The 20,661-nt window shown below is 30.0% G+C and overlaps 1 protein-coding gene across 22 annotated transcripts in view; it reads right to left on the bottom strand.

Moving 5' to 3' along the window:
- Window positions 1-2,472: 2,472 nt before the first annotated feature.
- kmr (kramer) overlaps window positions 2,473-20,661 on the bottom strand; it is a 302,338-nt gene continuing 284,149 nt past the window's right edge. For 19 of the 22 annotated variants that reach the window (XM_067763428.1, XM_067763420.1, XM_067763422.1 and 16 more), the window contains 4 exons: window positions 20,432-20,614; window positions 14,974-15,069; window positions 14,776-14,896; window positions 2,473-9,367 (listed from right to left, as the gene is read on the bottom strand). In XM_067763428.1, the coding sequence (XP_067619529.1) occupies window positions 9,240-9,367; window positions 14,776-14,896; window positions 14,974-15,069; window positions 20,432-20,614 (528 nt within the window). In that variant the 3' untranslated portion in view covers window positions 2,473-9,239. Of the gene's footprint in view, window positions 9,368-11,145; window positions 11,814-13,775; window positions 14,149-14,711; window positions 14,897-14,973; window positions 15,070-20,431; window positions 20,615-20,661 lie in introns of those variants that run through there. The other 3 variants (XR_010949184.1, XM_067763433.1, XM_067763434.1) reach the window with 3 other exon arrangements.

The following is a 20,661-nucleotide window of genomic DNA, read 5'->3' as shown; positions in this document are numbered from 1 at the left end:
AATTGCGTGAATATTTAAGGCAGGGAAGGAAAATAATATGAACATTAAGGTAGGCAAGCCTTTTGTTTCCTTTTGGTATAGTGAAAACATTGTTCAGGACATCCAAAAACGCAACCTGAAAAAATTTCAACTTTTTATTTTAAATATTTTCACTATATCAAAAGAAAATTTTTTTTTTGTGTTTTTCTCAATATTAATATTATGCATTTATACACATATTGTTTTGTCATATGTACATACTTAATTTTATGTAATTTTCTTTAGCTCATCGCTAAGCGTTTCCAGCAATTTCACTTTAATGTGTGTACTTACCAGCGCCAAGATAAAAAAGGCACAACAAAGAAATACCCGCAAATAAGTTGATTTGTCTCATTTCCAGCCAAGCCAGCCCACTTGTCTGGCTCTTTATTTGCTTGTCAATCGTCAGTTGTTAGGCACCACTAGTAAGTAAGTATTTGTCAAATGAGTCACAGCTGAGTTGGTTTTGCATAGCCAATGCATTTCACTGTATTCTGTCGAGACAGATATATAATGAGACACTACGCACGTTCGTTAAGCTGGCTTTTCGCCGCTGTCAGCTTTTACGAGTATTTTGCGGCTTTAACGCATTTTGCGATGAGTAACATTGATCTTGAATTAAATGTGCATACATATGCATGTAGTGCATTTATGCATGTTTGTTTACAGATTACTTTGTTAGCATTTAAATGATTTGCTTAATAAAGGCAATTACTTGGAAAATGATTTAGCTGACAACTGAGAGTGATAGGTATATCATTTATATTGTATTGTTTTTCTTTTCCGTCTGCTTCATCACATTTTAAATTACATACTTTTATTTAAGCTTTCAATGTTGAGTTAAATGACTGCTTAGAAAATAACCTCATACTGTCCCGTTAAAAAAGCAACAGGATGTGTCTGTCCAGCGTTTGCTTAGAGGACTCGAAGCCTATCTGCATAAGGCAGACTATAGATGGTCAGCGCAGCTCCGAGATGAACTATGATATCGTCAAATAGACACTGCAATGAGTGGACAGCTTGAACTTGCTGTGATACTGCTTGAATACTCTGCCCTGCCTTATAACTTCGAATCATCCGTAGGTCATTTCATTGCTCCGCTGCCCAGTTGGGTTTCTTCCCATTCCTTTAACAATTGAATAAAGATATTGAAGCCTGGAGATGGCAACGTTGTATGACATAATATTTGTTAACAAAGGTAGTAGCAGTAATCGGCTTCGAAAATAAAAGAGTTTGTTTACTGAAAAGTGGGCGGTGTCACGCCTACTTTTAAATAATATTTATGTAGGTGACTTTTTCTCTAAGAGTTTAATATTAGCGAAAAATTTTAGTTGGGGAGGCTTTTTTTTTTTGCAGATATGTCATATATATATTCTATGAAAGCGTATTTCATAATTACTGTAAAAATAAGGGCGTGGCGCAGAATCGATTTTTGTGATAAGTAAATTTTAGCTAAAATGGTTTTAAAGGGTTTTTTTCGTACTTACCTCGTCAATATCGCAATTATGGTGAACTATCAACATAATGTAGTCACACAGAATCAAGTTATTGCATTTTTTGTTAAAACTAGACCTTTAAAATTCTGTATGTTAATTTTCACTCGTTCTTTATGTAAAAGTACAGTAGCGAACAGTTTCCCTGAATTTTTTCGAATAAGCAGTTTTGTAGCTCAATCAATTTTAGTGTAACGAAGTAAAACTTGAAGCTCTCTCTTTAAAATCGCGCATTGATCTTTGTCAATGTTTTTCCGAAGGGTGTTTTAGATTTAGCGCCACAAAAAGTGTGATCATTCCCTCTTGGAAAAAACTGTCAAAGATCGAAACCAATTTTTGAAAAAAATCTCTAACTTACACTTATTTAGACTACAATTGATTGGACTACAAAGCTGCATGCTCAAAATAATTTAGAGAACTCCAAATAAAAAGTTCAAAGGTATTCGTTTAATTTTTTCCAGTTTTCGAATTTTTCGAAAAACGTTTTTGAGATTAGTTTGCAGAGTTTCAATAACAAAATTCAACAAACTTTCTTCTTAAAATATGGAAAAGAAAACAAAAAAGAATTTAATTGAAGAAATTTGATAAATATTTCCACTGCTATTTTTCGGTTCGCTGGCAAAAACCAAAAACAAAAGCAAAGCAGTAACGTTTAAATTTACGCTAAAGCGGGTTCTATTTGACTTCGATAAAAGAAAAAAAATATTTATATTTAATTCCAACTATCATTTTTATTGATAACTTTTTAATAGCAATTTACAATAATATTTCGAATGATTCATTTACATCTTCATATTTGTATGTATGTATACGTGTTAATATCTCAATAATTTTTGTTTGTAATAGGTCGCTGTAAATTGCTTGAATATGCTCTGCATACATAAATGTTTATATGTTTGATATTTTCATAAAATTATTTATGTATGTGCATGTCATATATGTATATAGTATTTATTTATTCCTATAGTGCCGCACTATATATTTATCTATATATATATATAAATAAGTATGTATGCATTTGTAAGTATGTAAGTATGCTCATGTATATGCTCAATGCGCAATAATTCTGCATGTATGTATGTGATATTTCTTTGACAATTAAAATTATGACAATCTATGGTACAGCGTATGCTCATTATATTTATGTGTATATGCATTTATTTATATATTCATTTATATATAATATGTGTGTAAATTTTTATGCAGTATATTTTTGTATGTATATATTTTTTTATTAATATTACTTTTAATGCACGTTTATTATATTTTTTGCATTCGTATTGCATTTAAATTTTCAACAAGTATATTTTAACAATTTTTTTTAATGCAATAAAATTATACCTACATCATGTATGTATGAGTTTACATTTAGAAATAATATAGTTTTCATTCATGTTTTTAGTATATTATATATATTGTAATTTATATATATATTATAATTTTCAAAGAAGATCGCGCTTCGCACGCAACTCCTCAATTGCGAATAAAAAATTAGCAGCAATTTGATTTACGAAATTGTCTTTCTATTTTACTCTTTGTTTGTTTCGTTACTTAAAAAAATCATAATGGATTGTATGAAACCTATGTAAACCAATTTCGAAAGTTTTCGAAAATTCGAAAATTTTCAAAACTTTAGAATAATTTCCAAACTTTATTTATATGTTCTAAAAACATTTAAGTATGCTGTTTTAAAATTTCCCGAAAAAATGAAAATTTTCAATAAGATACTTAAGAACATCTTGAAGTTTTGAAAACGTTTTTGAGTTGGTTGACATTGTTTCCTTATAAAAAAAATATTTTTGCAAATTTTTTTTTGCACATTGCTCTTTATGTTTGTTTTATTATCTGCAGAAATAATATTTAAGCAATTTGAACATAAACAGATTTGATGCTTAAATGTATTTTTATATTATAATTCAAAAGCACCGCTAAATTATTTTTGTTTTTTTATGTTTCAAGAAAAGTAAATTAATTATTTCTCATGTACTTTGAACTAATTAAGCTAACTGTTTTGTACGTTTCAATTCTTGCATAACCATGACTAATAAAATGACCAATATTAATGGTAATTATTAAATATATTTTGTACATTTTCAATATTTTGTTAATATATTGCAACATATTCAGCTCTTAAAACAAAAAATAAGCTTAGTATCTAAGAATTAAATATAATGCAAATTATTTTGATTATGTTTTCAGTTTCATACATTTAAGCCTATTTTGTTGTTTGTAAATATGTCTAACATTAACTTATACTTGAATTAAAAATTTTTTTTTTTTAATTAGACAACTTTACCAAAATCGTTGTGTTGTGTTCCCGTATTTAATAGTTATTTATATTTTAAAGTTGTTTAAAAATCAACTACCTTGCAAATTAGAGATAGTGTAGGTAATCAAAAAAGTACCTAAAACAAAAATTTTTGACAAAATGAAAAATCAAATCATTAAATCCATTTCGAAGTGGTTCGACATTTTATGTACGCGCGGGTTAAAGATAGCAGCAAAACTCGTTTGCAAATTTTGTAAGTAACTTTTTGTTTTATATAAGTTATTTTAAAGTAAGCTTTAATGATTGGTACAACAAAAACTGTTTAAGCGAACTTTGAAAACGTTTTCGGGAAAGAATTTAGAAGTGTTAGAAAATCTTCACTTGTTTTTCAACCTCCAAATTTCTATTAAAAATTTTATGAAAATATTTTTGAGTTTGCAGTTTTTTAAAAGTAAAAACTTAAAGTTACGAAAAAATTGATTTTTAATAATTTTTTATATTTTATATACAAGTGTGATAAAATTCCTAATGAAGTTTTTTCGATTTTTTGATATTTTTTCTTGGAAAACATTTTCAAAATTTCTTTGCACCGTTTTAGTTATACAATTAACTCAAATATTTTAAAATTAACGAAGTTCAAAAAAGAAGCCGCTATAGAAGCCGCATAGTTTTCGTTATACAATTAGCTCCAACAATTTTAAATTAATGGAATTTAAAAAAAGAAAACATTTTAACTTGTTAAGTTAAATTACTTTGCACAGTTTTCGTTATACAGTGCATTAAAATATTTTGAAATTAACGAAAGTTAAAAAAGAAGACATTTTCGAATTTTAAATTTTTTTCGAAAATGGTTTCGATATTGCTTTGCATAGTTTTTGTTATACAAATAATTAAAATTTTGTTAAATTAACGAAATTAAAAAAAAAAATTGTGAAAATAACTGAGACAGTTTGCACATAATTTTTGCTGTTATTTTTCCCCAGCAGGTGTACGCACATACATACATATGTACATATATGTATCATTTCACAAATATATTTTCTATTTCGACCGCTATAACTTTTGTACGCCTTTTAAATAATTTTAAGAACTGTCTTAGTTGTTATTTCATTCAACATTTTTATAAACTTTTCTTTGTTTTGTTAATTGCCTTTAAATTGAAAAATCAATGTATCAGTTTATATATAAAAGTGCATAACGTAATTATAACAAACCTCGTTCTTTTTTGTTTGCTGCTATCATTTGCATACTTTATCTTCAAGTTTTTGAGTGCATAAATTTGAATAAGTTTATAGTATTAAAACATTTTTCAACAACTGAACATTTGAATGTCCTGCTTATGCAACTTTTTTTCCTAATCCTATTTTAATATTCAATTAATATGATTTTGTTTGTATTGTTGTATTTACTAGAACGGTAAGTAAGCTTTGCTAAGCTGTTTTGCATTTTTTTGCTTTTATGGCTCCAGAAGATTGTTTAGTTTAGTCACTGCAATAGTAAGGAAAGCTTAATATTTTTAAGCTTAATTATTTTTTTTTCGTTTTTGAATAAAAATTGAAATGTGTGCTCAATTACTTACTAACAACAAAATTTATCTCGATTAAGTTAATTATAATATTCCAAATATTTATTGAGTGCAGTTGTCCATAAAAAAGTAACGGCAATGTCAGCCAAGTTGATGCACTTCTCTTGCTGCTTTGCTTTTTCTATTTTCTTAATATTTATATTTATTGTTTATTGTTGTTTACAAAGAAAATACTGCAAGTATTTAAGATTATTGTATTATGTTTTAATTAAAAAAAATAACCCTGCAATGAAAAATGCGATAGTTTTTTTTTCTTTATTGAAGCACGCATGTATAATATACTACAACAACATATGCGTTCAAATAGTAAGACCAGTTTTGAGTTGCCTACTTGAAGCCGCAAATGTTGCTTTTCATTTAATTTTTTCAGCATTTTTAACATTTATAATTCTTTATCAGATTTTGGTACATATAGCATTTGTAAGTACATTTGCGAGAGAAAAAATAGTACTAGACTTGAAAATTTTATCAGCTGTTTTATCATTTTTTAAGAATACAAAATAATATCGTAAGCGTTTTCGAAAAACTCTTAAATTCAGCAAGTATTTAAGAATCATCATGAAAACTTCCAAATATATATATTTTTGGAATTTTAGGAATTGAGCAACATTGTTCATAAAAATTCGAAATTTTAGCTTAGAATTTTCTGAAACTATTTATGTAGGTAGTTTTCTTTTTTTTACTTTTAGTTTAACGAAAGTCTCTCAAAATTAGCATTACTTTTTTGAAAACTTTTTACCAGAGGGATGGTTTCGATTATCTGCCATATAAAAATTGAGTATCCAAATTTTCAAATTCCATGTAACATTTTTAGAATATTTTGAAAATTCTTATTTTTTCGAAATTAAACTGCGTACTCTAAAATTTTCTTAAAATTCTAGGTATTTAGACAATTTCGTTTTCGAAATTGCATTTCACAGTTTTCGTAATTTAAGTTTTTTTTCGATTTATACAAAAGTTTTTAACATATTTCGAAATTTTCATGAGTATTTTCAAAAACTTTGAGCAGCTTTAAATTTTTCGAAGACATTTTTGAAATTGGGTTCCTCAGTTTTCGTTATTTATTAAATTTTTTTTTCTAAATATACAAAAATAAATAAAAAATATTTGCAACACAATTTTCATATACATATTTTTTGCTAATATTTTCTTACCCACAGGTGTACGTTTGTACAGCAGCGAACAGAAAAGTAGCAGTGGCGATTTTTATCAAATTTTGCCAAAAATTTTGTCTCTCAAAACGTATTCCATAAAAAAAGCATTTCACACTTTGTACGTGGGAAAATCTAAAACAACATGCGGAAAAAGGCTCCAAAAAATCAATGCGAATTTTGCGCTACCTATAATTTATACCTTGTTGGACAAAAATTGATAGGTTATAAAACTACATACAAAAAATTCAGTGAAGTCCAAATAAAAATTTTAGAATTTTTCGAAAACGTTTTTAACATTGGTTCGTATGGACATTTTTTCTTAAAATATCTAAAATAATAAAAAGAAATATTTAATTGACGAAATTTGATAAAAATTGCCACTGCGATTTTTCTACTCACTGCTGTACATACAGAATGATTTGAATTCATACATACAAAAATGCGTATCAGTTTTCATTCGTAACAAATATATATTTTAAACACATTCTGCGCGCATATTTGTGCTTTTATAATAATTATGATACCCATAACTGTACACACATAGATATACTTTTATATAAATATACAATTCTTTGTTTACACTTAAATTTTTGATATGTTGCCTAATTCGTTTCAACTGCTCAAACTTTTTTCAACAAATTTCAACAATACCTTTCTTCAGAACAGAACTAACAATTTACTTTTTTTCATGTATCAGAAGTCATAAAAGCATCTCCTTTTTTTATAGTAATTTAAAACAAAATTTTTTTTTTTATTTTTTCATAAACAATATTTTTAGATATGAGCTTTTTTGGTCCGTTAGTTTACTTGGTTTTAGGCTGTACTGCAGGATGATACGTACAAGCCTCTAACTTTATAAGGCTGGTTTTAAATAAGAAGCCGGTTCCGAGGTCGATACCGAAAAATTAATTGGTTCCAAAAAAAAAACAAAAAAAAAAAAAAAACACGCAGCAGTAATAATTTTGGAAACTTTATTACTAATTTAATTAATTTTTCGTTTTCGAATTGTTTAGCGAAAACTGTGTTAATCAATTTTGAAAATTTTGTTTCGAAAAATTTCGTAAATTCGAGTTTTAAGAATTTTCTTACGAAATGTTTTAAATTTGAAAAATTCTTTTAAGTATGCATGCTGCAATCGTGTTAACTTTTATATTGACAGTCAAGCAGCAATTAAGGCAATAATCTCGCATAGCACAGCATCTAAATGCGTGTTAGAGTGTAAGCAGTCTCTGGAGAGAATCGGGACAGGGAGAAGCATACATCTATATTGGGTCCCAGGGCATATGGGAATAGATGGGAATGAAAAAGCGGATGAAAAAGCTAAAAAGGGCGCATCCCTTGAAGCTTGCTCCGTAGGCGTCCCAATTAGACTGGGCGGAATTAAGCGAAGGCGAGAGGTGCACAAGATCGACCAAGCAGGAAAGGCGGGGGTTCAAGCGCAAGGCTGTAAAATGTCGAAGATTATGTGTAGGTCTAGGTCTAGGTAGACTAACAAAGTTGCTTCTATCATTAAAAAAAGAGGACTGTAGACTCATGACGGATATTCTGACTGGACACTGCCTTCTGGCGTCACATGCCTTTAAATTAGGCTTGGTCAGTGATAGCAGATGTAGGAAGTGCGGGTTGGAGGAGGAAACGATCGAGCACGTTCTGTGCTCGTGCCCTGCGCTTGCCAGGCTAAGACTCCAGCTATTAGGAGTGATACAGCTGTCAGATCTAGAAGCAGCAAGTGGCTTAAGTCCTAGGAAGCTTCTAGTATTTGCCAAGAGGACGTAGTTATTTTATAACATAGGTCCTGGTTTTTGATAGGGGTTTTCAGTTTGGTCGTTAAAACAAACTTCTGATAACACTACGGACTTTTTCAGTCTATGTGAGGTCCTCATGGACCGGCCAGTTCAACCTAACCTAACCATGCAATTCATCAATACTATTTAAACCAATTTCAAAAACTTTTTCCGGAAAAATTTGAATTTTTAAAAATATTTATGAAAATTCCCAAATTTAAAGATTTTATGGATCGTTTAGAGTATGCGTTTCATGAAACTTTTTTCAGCAAACGAAAATGAAAAAAAAGAAAAAAAAAATTATATAATTTTCAAACCATTTCTGCCGCTGTTTTTTTAGTCGCACCTTCTTCTATAATAATATTTTTCTGAACTGATTTTCCTAAAGATGATTGAGAGATTTATTATTGTTGCTATATAGTCCGGGCCTTTATTTTTTTATACATTCATTTGATATATTCACAATATTCTTTTTAAAATTTCTTTAAATCTCAGTCATTTACAAAATTTCTGCTAGGAAAATGCAGTAAATTTTTTTTTAATATTCCTGCATCTACAGATCGATTTAAAACTTATTCTGAATGACATCAAAGTCTTTCAAAAAGAATTTTAGTTTTCCCTTTTATTTTTAATATTTGTTGACTAAAGTTTACATTTGTTTTTAGATTGCTTCCTTCAATTCTTCCTGTTCTTGTTAATATAAATGCAATTGTTGTTGTAATTGAGTGTAGCTTATTGTTGTTGGTTATCTTATATGATGATGCTGAAACTGTTGCCAGTTATTGTTGTAGTTACAGTTCTGTTGTGCCTTTGATTATTTGTTTGGTGCTTTGTTCGTTTTTAATTTAATTTGGTTATTCTCTCGTTTTGGCTATTTTTGTTGCTACTTTAAAATTTTATTTTATATTTGTTGTTGTTTTAATTTTCTACTATTGTTTAACTAAAGTAATTATCGCGTTGTTGATAAATTGGCAGTGGATCGGTTGGTGATTCGGAGCTACGTTCGTCATTTCCAGTGGGCGATGTTTCCTCCTTTCCATTCGTCACTTTTGCCATGGCCTTTTCTGTTGCAAAATATAAAAAAGGAAAAATTAGTTTATGAAATTTCTTAATTTTACAGAAACATTTTTTTAATTCTGTCCTTAATATTTGAAAACGAAAAAGTTTGCTATCGATGCTTACATATTTATTAGTCGAAATTCAAGACATCTTTAAAAATAGATTATAATTTGGGAGGAATAAGGAAGAGAGTATCATAAGACCAAAAAAAAAAAAAAAATAATTGACAGACGAGGCGTTTACTAATCTTCTGGTCATAAAAAATTTACTGGATTGAATTCTTGCAATCTTCTATTCAAGATTCTTCAAAGATAAACAATTTCTCGTTTCAAAGTCTGACAATAAAGACTCTATGAGAAAAACGTTTATGAACATCAGGAAATCCGAAGGGCTTCCAGAAAGAAGCCAACATTTGCAAATTTATTGCTTTCTTAAAAAATTGCCATCTATGTTCGGGGGTAAAAAAACGTTATTTTATTCTTTTCTTATATTTGCTGATTAAAGAAAAAACTTTTATAGCAAAACGAATTTTCGAAAACATTTTCGAAAAAAATTGGAAAACTCGAGAAATGTTTGAAAGTATAAATTTCGAAATTTAGAGTTTTCTGAGGAGGCACTTTTGGCTTTAGTCTCTAAAATACAAGTTTGAAGTCCCTCGAAATAGAAATATTATTTCTATTTAGTCCCTAGATTTGACACTTCGAAGTTAACAGTCTCTTAATAAATATCACTTTTTTAGCATACAACTCGCCTAGAAAAGCAACTCGTGATATTCTCAACTGAGTGTGCGCAACATGCTGCCACTACGGGAGTGCTGAATTAATTTGGATTGTGGGCTTTGCTAAAACGCATCTCAAACATAAAATATTTTGTTATAAACAAATGTGATCTTTATGTGCAAAATAAGTGAGGATGCAAGAATTTTGAAATTTCCAAGAGTTATTTTTAAAAACATATTTAAACTAATTTAAATAAAAAAAAAAAATAAAATAAATATGAATATATGTAAATATTCATAACTAAAAGGCTTCAAATTTACATACGTATTTAGCAGTAAAATACAAAACTTATATGAGAATTTACATAACAAAATGCAATTGCATGATTTATTGGCCAACTCTGATAACATTAATGTTTCAATAGAAATTTAAGCAGTGTGGGACAAAAGTATGGAAACATTCCGATATTTTATTTCTGAACTCTTTAAAGATTTTCATCATAGTTTTTCAAGTTGTCTATGTATTTTATCCTACTTTACATCTACGCGTAATTTTTTTAAATCATCATCAGAGTGCCGATTATTTTTAGGTATATTCTGATCAATTATAAATTTTGTTACACAAAAATTTCTTCTGTTTTTTATCAAATATTTAGTTAAATATCTCTGAAAAAGAGAAATTTGCCTTAATCAGGCATCACTGACACATTAAAGTGTTTCGTCTTGTTTCTTTGCACACTCTGCTTACGGGTACTTAGGTAAAATTAAAATGTCAAACAACGCGAAACATTTCAGTGCATTTATTGCTTTTTGATATGAAATTCTTCTCACGGTTATACCTAATAGATGAAGAATTACTCTTACTTTAGAAAATGTCTCTTTGCAGAGAATAATTACAATTGAACAATTAAAAAAAGTAGCAGAAATTCAAATTCTCAATAACAACAAATTCAAGAAATTTACTTTAACAATATATAGAGTACTATAGTATTGATAATTAGTAGTATAGTAGTAGGTAGTATTTATTGAGTAGGAGCAGTAGTAAATTGAGTTTCGTATACAAACCTGTAGGTGCATATTGATGTCACTGTTGTTGTTGTAGTTGATTTTGTTATGGTAAATGTTGTGGTTTATTTGAAAGTTTCAAAGTTGAACTTATTTGTTGTTAGAATGTATGCAGTACAAAACTAACTTAAATTTTGGTTTTTGGTTTTGTTTGTTTAGTATTTGGGCCAAACGATTCTGCGAGATATTCATGCATTTTATCTCTCAGCGGCAATTCGTGTTAAATTTTGTTTGCTTTGCTTTTAGGCTGCACTTCCGCTATTTTGCTTGGCCTTTTTCTTAGTTTTTGTGTAATTTTTTTATTTTTTTATGTGAGTAGATGCAAATGCATGTATGTATGTTTGTATGTACACATATACATATATATATTTTTTTTTAATTTTATGTATGTACTATATGTGAGTATGTAAGTATATATGCTTGTTTGTTTAATGAGTTTTAATTTTATCCAAAAAGAAGTAATAACTAATTTAAATAACAAATAAAATATTGAGGCACATTGGCTAACTTAAATTTAAATGCAGCTTTAATAAATGCAAAATTTTAATTTCATATATTTGAATATGAAAGATTTTTGTTTGTTTTTGTTTTTAATGCACACACATAGTTAATGCGTAAACGTATAAAAGACGGCGACTACTTCATATTGGTATGGCTATTCGGGTTACCTAAAAAAATAAAACAATTTAAATAAATTTAAATAAAAATATAAAAAAAAAATGTGAAATAAAAAAATATTTAAATGAAGCCTAATTATCTAAAATTAATTAGTTTTGTATTGATGAATATTAAAAAATTATAAAACTATTTTATTTAAACTCTGCCACCCAATGAAGCATTGACTTGGCCAAAATAAGGCCTATACATAAATTATGAAGACGAGAAACCTCCAAAGCCATTTGAAAAATATAAGGAAATATTTATAAATTATTTTCATTGTTAAAAAAAAAAAAAAAAAAAAATTAAAAATACATAAATTTTTAAAGAATCTAAACAAATAAATAAATACAAGGCACAAAATACCTCCCAATTTATTTAAAAATTTTTCCTACAAATCTGCGTTGCGGGATCTACATGTTTACGCCGATTCCGTACGGCATCTGCAAGGCAGATGAGTTTTCACTGAGAAAGTTATCAGGAATCTAAGTAGCCCCTAAAAGCAGCCCGCCTGTTGAAATCGCTTTTAAAGATTCTACAGACTTATTAAAAAAAAAAAGAAAATGAGATTTACAGAAAGTGCTATGAAGTTTTTGAGCGGAATATATTAAAATTTTTGTTCCATAGTGCATTCCTTATCGGTCTTGATAATCGACTAGTCGAATAATCGATTAACAACAGTGGTTAATTAAAAAAATCGATTTTCACTAATCGACTAGTTGCTTACATTCGATTAGTGACAGATTCTGCGATACGTAATGGCATTGTGAAGTTATTGTTAGCCATCTGCAGCTCACATATTTCCCCCTTTGTGCTTTTGGCTACCATAGATCTTGAAAAGAAATTCCATACCCAGCTACGATTTCGGAAACTCAATACAAAACTTGCTACATTTTAATATGTTATTAACATAAAGTTAATTTTACCTTTAATGTAAATTGAATTTTCAAATTTCTATAACAGCAAAATTTACTCTTCTCTTTTAAAATGTCCCCTTTTTTCTTCGCTTTACGAAATCCTAAACCACAAATTGCAAAAATTACAGAAAATTCAGTACAAGGTGGTGTTATCCAGCTAATTGCATTTTATAATTACTAAGCGGCGGCTTAGTACAACAAGATACCAGTTAATCGAAATCAATACTTATTTTCTTTTTTTTTTAACTTGACATTCTTCTGCACGGCGAATCGGAAGTGATTCGTTTTGCCATCACCTTGTTTAAATTAGCCTTGACGAAATCAATTAGTCCAAGGCGAATCCATACAAGGTGGTGGCAAAGCGAATTCAACCAATTCGCTGTGCTGAAGAATGTCAAGCAAATGTCAAGTCAAAAGAACATTTTAATTGATTTCGATTAACTGACATATTGAAGTACAAGGCGCTGTATGGAAAATAATCAAGAAGAAGCAATCTGATGTTGGGATAACAACACCTGGTACTGAATTCGCCTTGAATTAGTCTAACCTAACAAAAGTACATTAGTGAAACAACAGGAAAAACAGATATTGTGTTAAAGTAAGCACATGACAACACGAAACTGTGATTACCACAATTGAAATAGGATATGTTTGTAAACAAATTGTGTGCCGATGACGCTCAACAGAATTATGAGGTAGTGTTTTTTTTTGTTAGCAAATTGAGGGCGTTTTCCAACCGGCAGGCAAGATGAGGTTTTGGAAAAATTTTACTGAAATGTCTAATACTGTTTTTCTTAACTTAGGATTAAACCAAGCTTAAAGTACTGTCATAGATATATGTATGAAAATTCCGATGGACCAAATGTTTATGTGCAAAGTGAAAGCTTTGTTGATTTTCGTGATGACTTTTGCCAGTAGGAACAATGATAATGATTGCCACTTTATATATGAACTTGAAAAATTTAATTTTATTTATACGTTAATATGTTACATTTATATACATAAAATTATTTTGTAGTATAAATTATTGTAGTGAGGGTGAAGGTGTTTAGGAGAATACAATGAAAAGTGAGTTTGTGTTAGTATAGAATAATGCATAATGGAGGGAATGTGCTTATTGTGACTGTTACAGTGAATATCCAAAATTTAAATAAGTATTAATAGTTAGTGTTTAGAGTGAGACGGTGACAAATCTACAGGTTGATATGATGCGTGATTGCCGAAGAATTACTTGTTTATACTACTGAGGTGAGTTGATGCGCTACTATGACCATTTGAGTTGATATTTTTGTATGATGAGATAAGATGAGATGATGATGAAAGGCATGATTGATTATGTCAATTATTTTCATAAGAATTTTTTGATATTTATAGGCTGAACGTACAGTCATACATATGCATATGCATGTAAATGATATTCAATTATCATCTAGAAAACCAGAATCCAGAAAAGAAAAAACAAATATACAGATTTCAAGATTAGGCAAAGAGAGCAATTAGCGATTTTTTTTCAAATAGAAAATAATAAATTGTTTGAAAAAAAAAAGAAAAAGAAATATTGCACATCAAGTCAAACGAATTAGTAGATACATAGAAAACACATATACGTATAAAAGAACGAAATTATAAAAAGCAACACACATACAAGTTTTAATATTAATTTAACATAAGAATGCGTCCACACAGAAAAACCATAAAGAATCAAGTGAAATGAATAACTGCAAAATGGTCAATACGAAAAGTAATTTGTAAAACAAGCAAAAAAAGGATACATAGTATGTAAGTATATACATACATATATATTATGTTAATGAACAACTTTCAAATTTAGTACGGTTTATGTTTTTATTTTTTTGTAAATTGCAACGAAAAACAATTCATAACGCAAATTTGATGAAAAAAATTGCATACGAAAACATAAATAAATTTAAAATGAAATCTGTTGTAAAACAAATTTTTTGATAAAATGCATATAACCAAATAATTCCTTACATTTTATAAGTCTGTATACATTCCTATATAGAAAAGCAGCATATTTCTTCTGCTCCTCACTTACCAGCTACAATTTTGCTCATTTGCATGACTTGTTCTGCCAATATTTGATTGAGTTGCAATAAATGTTCACGTTGTTTCTTTTCGGCATTGATTTTGCTTGGTGGTAGACTGACAGTGGTGTCCTTAAATATAAAACATGGCATTTTAAAAATTGTCCTAAAAAATGCAATGCGTGTTGTTATTTTGTAAAATCACTTACAGTTGCTGAGCTAATGGGTGCCTCGGCTAACATTTTCTTTATGGACTCAACTTTTTCTTGACGACGCTTCTTTTCCTCTGGCGATAGTTCTGGTGTCTGAAAGAGGAAATACATTTCTGTTTAATATCTTTGGTATTTCAACGAAGCAGCATATTTTGTTATAACTTGCATTTGCCTACAGATTACGACCGGAGGCAGTTTACTTTATACCCAGCTGCACTTGTACACAGGGTATTATAACTTTGATAGGATAACGGGTGATTGTACAGATATAAAGCAATCGAGATATAGACTTTCATACATCAAAATCATCAATATCGAAAAAAAAAATTTGATTAAACCATGTCCGTCCGTCTGTCCGTCTGTCCCCCTGTTATACCGATTACTTGAGCAAATATTGAGACATTTTCACCAAATTCGGTAAACGGGTTTATCTGGACCCAGAATAGATTGGTATTGAAAATGAGCGAAATCGGACGATAACCACTCGCACTTTGTCGATATCGAATGTTTAGAAAAATGGAAAAAATGAGATAATCCAAACCAATACCGCTAAGCTAATGAAATTTGGTAGGTCGATTGGTTTTATAAAGAAAAAAAATAAATTCCAAAATATTTAGGAATATTAGCACAGCATCACCCACATTTAGAAGTAGAAAATTTGGAAGTTTAACAGGCCGTAAATCAAAAGCCGTTAAATATATTATATTTTATAGACTGAGTGACGATAACAAAAATCTTTACTAATATACCGATTCATCTAGCGATAAACACGATCATGAAACAGTGGAGTAACCTAGAAGTGCACAACATTATCGAAGAAACAATTTCAAACCTGTCTCGAATTTTGCTTGAGGGATAACAATTATTTCACCTATGATGGTACGTTCTACCAACAGGTATATGGCATGCCTATGGGGGATCCTCCATCGCCCACTGTAGCTGATATAGTCTTAGACAAAATAATTGACGACAGCATTGTCGAACTTAAATTAAAGGACATATATATCAAATACATAAACAAATATTAAAGTTAAATTAGAAAGATTTTCCGACATAGCGCCGAAGTGATTCCAAAATGGCCTCGAAACAGTACCGCAAGGATCCCGTAACCATTCGGAAATATTCTGATTTATTCACTTAATTATTCTAAAGCAAACCTGGAATAGCCCTAACATGATCCTGAGACTACCTTGAAAAATGATCACGAAAACCCTTCCGAAATTATTCTGAAATAGTCCCGAAATATACCGAAAAGAGTACCTTTGTAGCGCCGAAAACATCTTTATCTAACGAAATAGTCCAACACTGATCCCGACCACACTCCCGAAATGATCGGAGGGTAGTTCCGCAGTATCACAGAAATGATCCGGGAATAGCCAAAATGACTTTGAAGTGGTGGCCAAACAGAAAGTTAAGTAAACTGGGTGCGTTGGCAACCGAAGCTTATCAGTTCCGATCGATTAGAACGTTTTGTACAACGATAGGTATTCTGAGTGCTGAAAGTATATTTAACAAGGTCAAAGCGGCATCTATAATAATTTACTTCCGGCCCTCACAATTGGCTCAGAAACAAATTTTTATCACAGCAAAAAGGATATTAATGGCAGTGCTAAAACTTTCCCAGGGGTCCCAAATCCCAATGACTTAATGATTAACTCTGACTGACTGTGGCTATATAAAAATGCGATTTTTATATCATCAAATCAGCGTTTATCCATTGTCGCTTTGGTTTCACACTGCTTCGCGCTTCGTCGCCTCACTACCCTTGTCGGTCGCTCCCGCTGTACCATTGCTGTCGACGGCTTTCATGACGTCGCTCAACTGTAACCAGCACGATACTCCCCGCTACTACTACCCCCGTTGGTCGACATCTATTTAACAACAGCGCTGATGCGCTGTTACCACGCGCCTTGGTTGTTCCATTAATAAGCTATTATAGCAATCGTCAGCCTAGGTCCCGATCGCGATCCGCTCGCCGCAGGAATATTCTCCGATAGAGCCCGCCCTCAACGACTCTGTGCGTCGCATACGGCTGAGCCAGTTCATTTATCTTTATCGCTACAACAACAAAATGGCGGTCTGGGCACCCACTGCCTTAGTACGAAAACCATCTGCTTTCCTAACACTCACGCATTGACGTACATGTGTAGTGTCACATTAAATTGATTTGGCAATTCCCCTCTTTGGAAAAGTGCGAGATGCAACCATGCATCAGATGCACTTGGCATCACTAAAAATGTTAGAGACGAGCAACGCGGAGAATTTCTGATTGGTTTAAACTGCCATTGCTCGGCGCCATTATGAATTTCGTCGCTAAGCAACCACAACCGCAACCGGCAACCCACAACGCGTGGGACTTGGTTAACGCGCACTCGGGCATTGTGAACCGACAAATTATAAAACCGGTGCATGTGCTTAGAAAAGAAAAATTAAAGACTAAGGAACACTAAGTTGATCAAGAAAAGTAATTTTATTGTAATGAAACTGAAAAGTATGAGAACTAAAGTTTTTGCGAACTAAAGATATAAGAACTAAAATTTTTGCGGAGTAAAAATAAAACATAAGGAAAGTTATTCTATTGTACAAATTAAAATAAAAAAAAGGACGTGTGGCACTCGGGGACTGCCGCGGTAAAGCTATTGCATATTATCAACTTATGCAATTATAATATTTATGCAACATTTTGTTTTCTTTGATATTAATTCAAGTTTTGTCTTTGATATTAATTCAAGTTACCCTTTTTAAGCGTGGTCACCGATAAGAAAACAAATTTTTTACTTTTATTGAATAAATGAGAAATTAATATTTAACTTTCACTTTAACTTTAACTTTATTTTTAACTTTAACTTTCACTTTAACTTTATTTTTAACTTTAACTTTCACTTTAACTTTAACATTCACTTAACTTAAGTTTTAATTTTATTTTTAACTTTAACTTTAACATTAACTTTAACTTTAACTTTAACTTTAACTTTAAATTTAACTTTAACTTTAACCTTAACTTAAATTTTTAATTTTGACTTTAACTTCAACTTTAACCTTAACTTTAACTTTAACTTTGACTTTGACTTTAACTTTAACTTTTATTTTAACTTTAACTTTATTTTTAACTTTAGCTTTAACATTCACTTTAACTTTAACTTTGGCTTTAACTTTAACTTTTACTTTAACTTTAACATTCACTTTAACTTTAACTTTAACTTTAACTTTAACATTAACTTTAACTGTAACTGTAACTTTAACTTTAAATTTAACTTTAACTTTAACCTTAACTTTAATTTTTAATTTTGACTTTAACTTTAACTTTAACCTTAACTTTAACTTTAACTTTGACTTTAACTTTAACTTTCATTTTAACTTTAACTTTAACTTTATTTTTAACTTTAACTGTCTCTTTAACTTTAACATTCACTTTAACTTTAACTTTAACTTTAACTTCAACTTTAACTTTAACTTTAACTTCAACTTTAACTTTAACTTACTTTAACTTTAACTTTAACTTTAACTTCAACTTTAACTTTAACTTTAACCTTAACTTTAACTTTAAATTTAACTTTCACTTTAACTTTAACTTTAACTTTAACTTTAACCTTAACTTTAACTTTAACTTTAACATTAACTTTAACTGTAACTGTAACTTTAACTTTAAATTTAACTTTAACTTTAACCTTAACTTTAATTTTTAATTTTGACTTTAACTTTAACTTTAACCTTAACTTTAACTTTAACTTTGACTTTAACTTTAACTTTCATTTTAACTTTAACTTTAACTTTATTTTTAACTTTAACTGTCTCTTTAACTTTAACATTCACTTTAACTTTAACTTTAACTTTAACTTCAACTTTAACTTTAACTTTAACTTCAACTTTAACTTTAACTTACTTTAACTTTAACTTTAACTTTAACTTCAACTTTAACTTTAACTTTAACCTTAACTTTAACTTTAAATTTAACTTTAACTTTAACTTTAACTTCAACTTTAACTTTAACTTTAACCTTAACTTTAACTTTAACTTTAGCTTTAACTTTAACTTTAACTTTATTTTTAACTTTAACTTTCGCTTTCGCTTTAACTTTAACATTCACTTTAACTTTAACTTTAGCTTTAACTTTAACTTTAACTTCAACTTCAACTTCAACTTTAACTTTAACTTTAACTTTAACTTTAACTTTAACTTTAACTTTAACTTTAACTTTAACTTTAACTTTAACTTTAACTTTAACTTTAACTTTAACTTTAACTTTAACTTTAACTTTAACTTTAACTTTAACTTTAACTTTAACTTTAACTTTAACTTAGCTTTAACTTTAACTTCAACTTTAACTTTAACCTTAACTTTAACTTTAACTTTCAATTTAACTTTAACTTTATTTTTAACTTTAACTTTCGCTTTAACTTTAACATTCACTTTAACTTTAACTTTATGATCTGGGGTGGGCGTGAGCTTAGCACCTGCTAACAAGCCAACCTAATATAAACGCACGCAAGTCATTTTCTGTCAAAAATGTCTCATGCACATACAACTTGTATGTTCTGCGTGACATTTAGATTTGACGTTTGCACACATGCTTTACATTGTCGCAACGCATGCTTATTTGGGTTAGGGCAGAAAATGCCGGTTGTTTGCGTGCGCTAAAAAAACGCAGTGCGGTTTTATTAGGTTGGCTTGTAAGCGACCATATATGTATACGATAAGCGATAGCACAATGGCTACTACGTGAAAATCAACGACAGCTCTTTTAGTTTGATTTCGATGGTCATACGGTGAGGAAGTGTCGCACGCGCGCTTAAAACATAATACCAAAGAGTGCGTGTGACACATGTTCACCGTTCAAGCATTGAAATCAAACTAAATAAATAATTGATTTTGCTTTCGTGCTCGCTTCGCGTTCGTGTTTACTAACACATTCTCAATTTGGTAACCTGCACACCGCTGATTATGATAGAAATCCAATATTATGTATTTGGCCTGTTGCTAACACCGAACCTTTTCGAATCTTTTCGAGCCTTTTCGGATCTTTTTTGACAAATATCCGTTACGGTTTTTTTTTTGATTTAGTCGCCAAGCCCGCGACAAAATCTATGCAATAGCTTAAAAATTTAAACTTAAAAATAAAGTTAACTAAACTACAAATAGTTCTGTTTTTCATTATTTGTGCGTGAGGGCTGTAAAGAGCCCAAGGGTGTAAGTGTGCGCGCTGGACAAGGGTGTGCGCCAGACATTTTGTAGGTTCAACGATGGATCTTCCACACATGTGTAAGTATTCGACCGTACCACAAAATATTGTGTTTTCATTTAACGGGGGTTTGTCGGACCACTTCTCAGTGTACCTATCATTTACCTTCAAAACAACTTAAGTATGTAAAGTAAAACTTAGAAAAGAGTATTTCACTAATTCAATTAAAGCCAAGATTTTAGATTACACCGTGAATACCTTTGCCCTGCCCCTTACCTTTTCGGGTATGTATCGCTCTGGTATAACGATCTTATTCGGCGCCAATAGTAAATTATCAATTGTGTTCTCTGAGATTTTCTCGCCCTGACCCAACGCAGAGCGCACTACATCTGGTGCATTCATACGTGGACGCAACGCCAAATCCATATCCAGATCATCACGTGCACGCCAATTGGTATTCTGCAATGAGTTTAAAACATTATATGGAAACAATTAATTTTACATAT

Source organism: Eurosta solidaginis, chromosome 1, assembly GCF_040869045.1.
Source record: "Eurosta solidaginis isolate ZX-2024a chromosome 1, ASM4086904v1, whole genome shotgun sequence".
Taxonomy (NCBI): Eukaryota; Metazoa; Arthropoda; class Insecta; order Diptera; family Tephritidae; genus Eurosta; species Eurosta solidaginis.
This window is presented reverse-complemented; position numbering and strand designations above follow the sequence as displayed.